Source organism: Galeopterus variegatus, unplaced genomic scaffold, assembly GCF_000696425.1.
Source record: "Galeopterus variegatus unplaced genomic scaffold, G_variegatus-3.0.2 Scaffold4330, whole genome shotgun sequence".
In the NCBI taxonomy this organism is placed as follows: domain Eukaryota; kingdom Metazoa; phylum Chordata; class Mammalia; order Dermoptera; family Cynocephalidae; genus Galeopterus; species Galeopterus variegatus.
The window spans coordinates 2,144-5,059 of NW_007730441.1; the positions used below are offsets into that span (position 1 = coordinate 2,144).

The following is a 2,916-nucleotide window of genomic DNA, read 5'->3' on the forward strand; positions in this document are numbered from 1 at the left end:
TTTTTCATATTCTGGTGTTTCTCAAATGACAGTACATCTTACAGTCACTGATTAAAAAGGCATTATGTCATAGTTTAATTGGCAGTGTTTTTTCTTAATTGTACACAAAATAATGCCTCTTTCAGTCAGTGGTGTTTTAGATTTGATGATTTCATTGTATTTACATTAGGGATGTTTCATATTCTTGGTATAAAGACTATTAACTGTATAATAAAATTAAGTTCCAACTGATGACATATTGTCAGTTCATATTCATTGTAGCAAAACTTGAGACAATTCTTTTAAAAAAGGACAGTATCAAAGTGAGTACACACTGAGTACATACATATTGATGGGATGAAGGGCACAAAATGAGGCTACCTTGAGGTAGCCCGCCTGCCATTAGGGATTCATGTGGGGGGCTGAGGGGTTTCCAGGGACAGATGAAAAGGACTGCAGATCTATTGTAAAGTTCACAGGGGGGCTGTTGGTTGTGCTGAAGCCTCAGAATGTTACTTTTTGGGTTGGCAACTAAATAAGAAAAGAAACTAAAGGGTGAGGCACTTTTCCTTAACTGCAAAAAATTCCATTAATTTCTTCTTTAAAATGTAAAGTCTGTCTTTCAGCTTAATTCTTGAAATGAGAAGGTTGAGCCAGTGGTGCTATTTCGTAACCTACATAATCACACTGCCTGTTTTTCTGTCACAGATTGCCTTCTCCCAGCACAGCAATTTTATGGACCTGGTACAGTTCTTCGTGACTTTTTTCAGGTAATTTCACTTATACAAACTATATCAGTCTTTTTGATTCAAGCACTTAATTCCATTAATTGAGTATCAGCTCATAAAAGATAAAAGAATAATTCTGTTTCCACAGCAGATCAAACTTACTTTGTACTTGTTCCTGAAGAGTTACATGTAAATTACAAAATGTAAATTTGGTCTAACCTGATAAAATGAAAACATTTGGTTTGTATGTTCTGGCTTTTGGTGGGAGCAGCTTTGCATGTGCCTTATACTAAATAGTAGAAAATGTGACTCTTTATATGGGGAGAATTTTGGACTAAAACAAAATTTAATAATAATGGTTACTGATGTGAGCTACATATCTTCTGCTTGTTCAAGAGATGTTCCAGTGATTATCCAGTTTTAAAACTAAAAATTATTTTTTAGTTCCTTGGGAATCTCTTTTATTTTCATAGTTTTTTCTTAGTTTAATTTTATTTTTCTGAAAGTACTATGTACAAATAATTGGAAAAGACAAATAAGTGCTACAGTGCTTATAAGAGAAAGCAGCAACAGCCTGCCTCATGCCTTCCCACTTCCCCTCAGTTTAAATTGCTTCAGGTGTTTTTTACTTCTCTGTGCTTACCACTAATTCTTAATTTTTTAGTTCAGTTATCTTTTGATGTCAGACTGTAGAAATTGTCCTACTGTCTTACATTATCTCACCTACCAACTCCCCCCACATGACAAACACATACAAAATCTCCTTCCTCCCGTTCATTTAATACAGATATATTACATCAGTGATGTAGCTTGGCTACATCAGTGATCCCTATTTATATTATTATGACCATAAAACTCCTATTTACAGCTCAAGTGAACTGTGATTATAGTACCCCCTTATTTATTTATTTATTTTTTTGATGGGGGAGGTGTCACTATTTGCTTTTTTCTAGTATTTGCATGTTTTGGTTTTAATCATTTGATTTTTCTATATACCTACTCCTGATACAGCCTTGTACTGTGACAGAACAGAAATATCTCTCAATTTAGTCAAACATAAGCAGGTACCTTCTTGGCTCTGATTTCTTTTGGATATGTCTGCCCTAGAACCCTCCAGCGTCCTGCCCCCAAGTGCACTAGTTGTTCTTGAGGCCTGCTGTACAACTGTCATCTTGGGAATTTCTTTCTTTCTTTTTTTTTTTTTTTTTTTCTGTTTCCCTTGGGGATTTCTCCTGCCTTTCTCCTATGTTGGAGTCTCCATTTTCCATATCCCATGTCTTCATCTTTCTATATATTCTCTCCTTTTACTAGAGCACATTCTCTAAGAGGTTTCTAAGAAAAGGTGCATGGGAGGTAACTTTTCTGTGGGCTTCCCTCACTGAAAATGTCTTTATTTTACACTCACTATTTGATTGAAAATATGGATACAGAATTCTAAGCTGGAAATCATTTTCCATTAGAATTTAGAAGGCATTGTGTTATTTCTTCTAGTTTCCAGTATAATATTGAGAATGCTAATGCCATTATAATTCCCACTCCCTGTGTGGGATCTGCTTTTTCTCTTAAAAATATTATATTGAAGTGTAGTATAAAGTTACAGAAATATTTACAAATCCTAAGGGTCTAGCTCAGTAAATTATCAAAAATTGAACATGCTCATTAACCACTACCCAGAACAAGAGACATAATATCACCAATTCTGTAGAAGCCTATTTTAAAAATTTATATAAATTAAATCACAGCAGAAATTTTAAACTGATTTGAACTGAATGATGAAGAAATATTAAAAACTTGTGAGATGCAGTTAAAGTTGTACTTGGAGGGTATAGATTTAAATCTGTGGTTCTCTGCCTTAGCTGCACCCAGAATCACTTGGGGAGCTGATGATGTCCAAGGCATGTCTCAGACCAATTACATCAGAATCTCTAGGGGTGAGACCCAAGCATTTGAAAGCTCCCCAGGCGATTCCATTGCACAGCTAAAGTTAATAATCACTGTTTTAAAAGCATATATTAGAAAAGAGAAAACATCCCTCTCAATGAATCAGAAAAAGAACTGCTAATTAAACTTAAAGAAAGTAGGGGCCGGCCCGGTGGCGCACTGGATAAGTGCGCCGCTTGGGAAGCGCGGCGGTGCTTCCGCCCGAGGGTTCAGATCCCACATACAGACTGGTTCCCGCTCACTGGCTGAGCGAGGTGCGGGAGCAACA

At 36.1% G+C, this 2,916-nt stretch overlaps 1 protein-coding gene across 1 annotated transcript in view; it reads left to right on the top strand.

The window, feature by feature from the left end:
- Window positions 1-569: 569 nt before the first annotated feature.
- Window positions 570-2,916, top strand: part of ATRN (attractin) — a 37,096-nt gene continuing 34,749 nt past the window's right edge. The window contains exon 1 of the mRNA XM_008587271.1: window positions 570-749. Coding sequence (XP_008585493.1) covers window positions 619-749 — 131 coding nt within the window. The 5' untranslated portion in view covers window positions 570-618. The remainder of the gene's footprint in view (window positions 750-2,916) is intronic.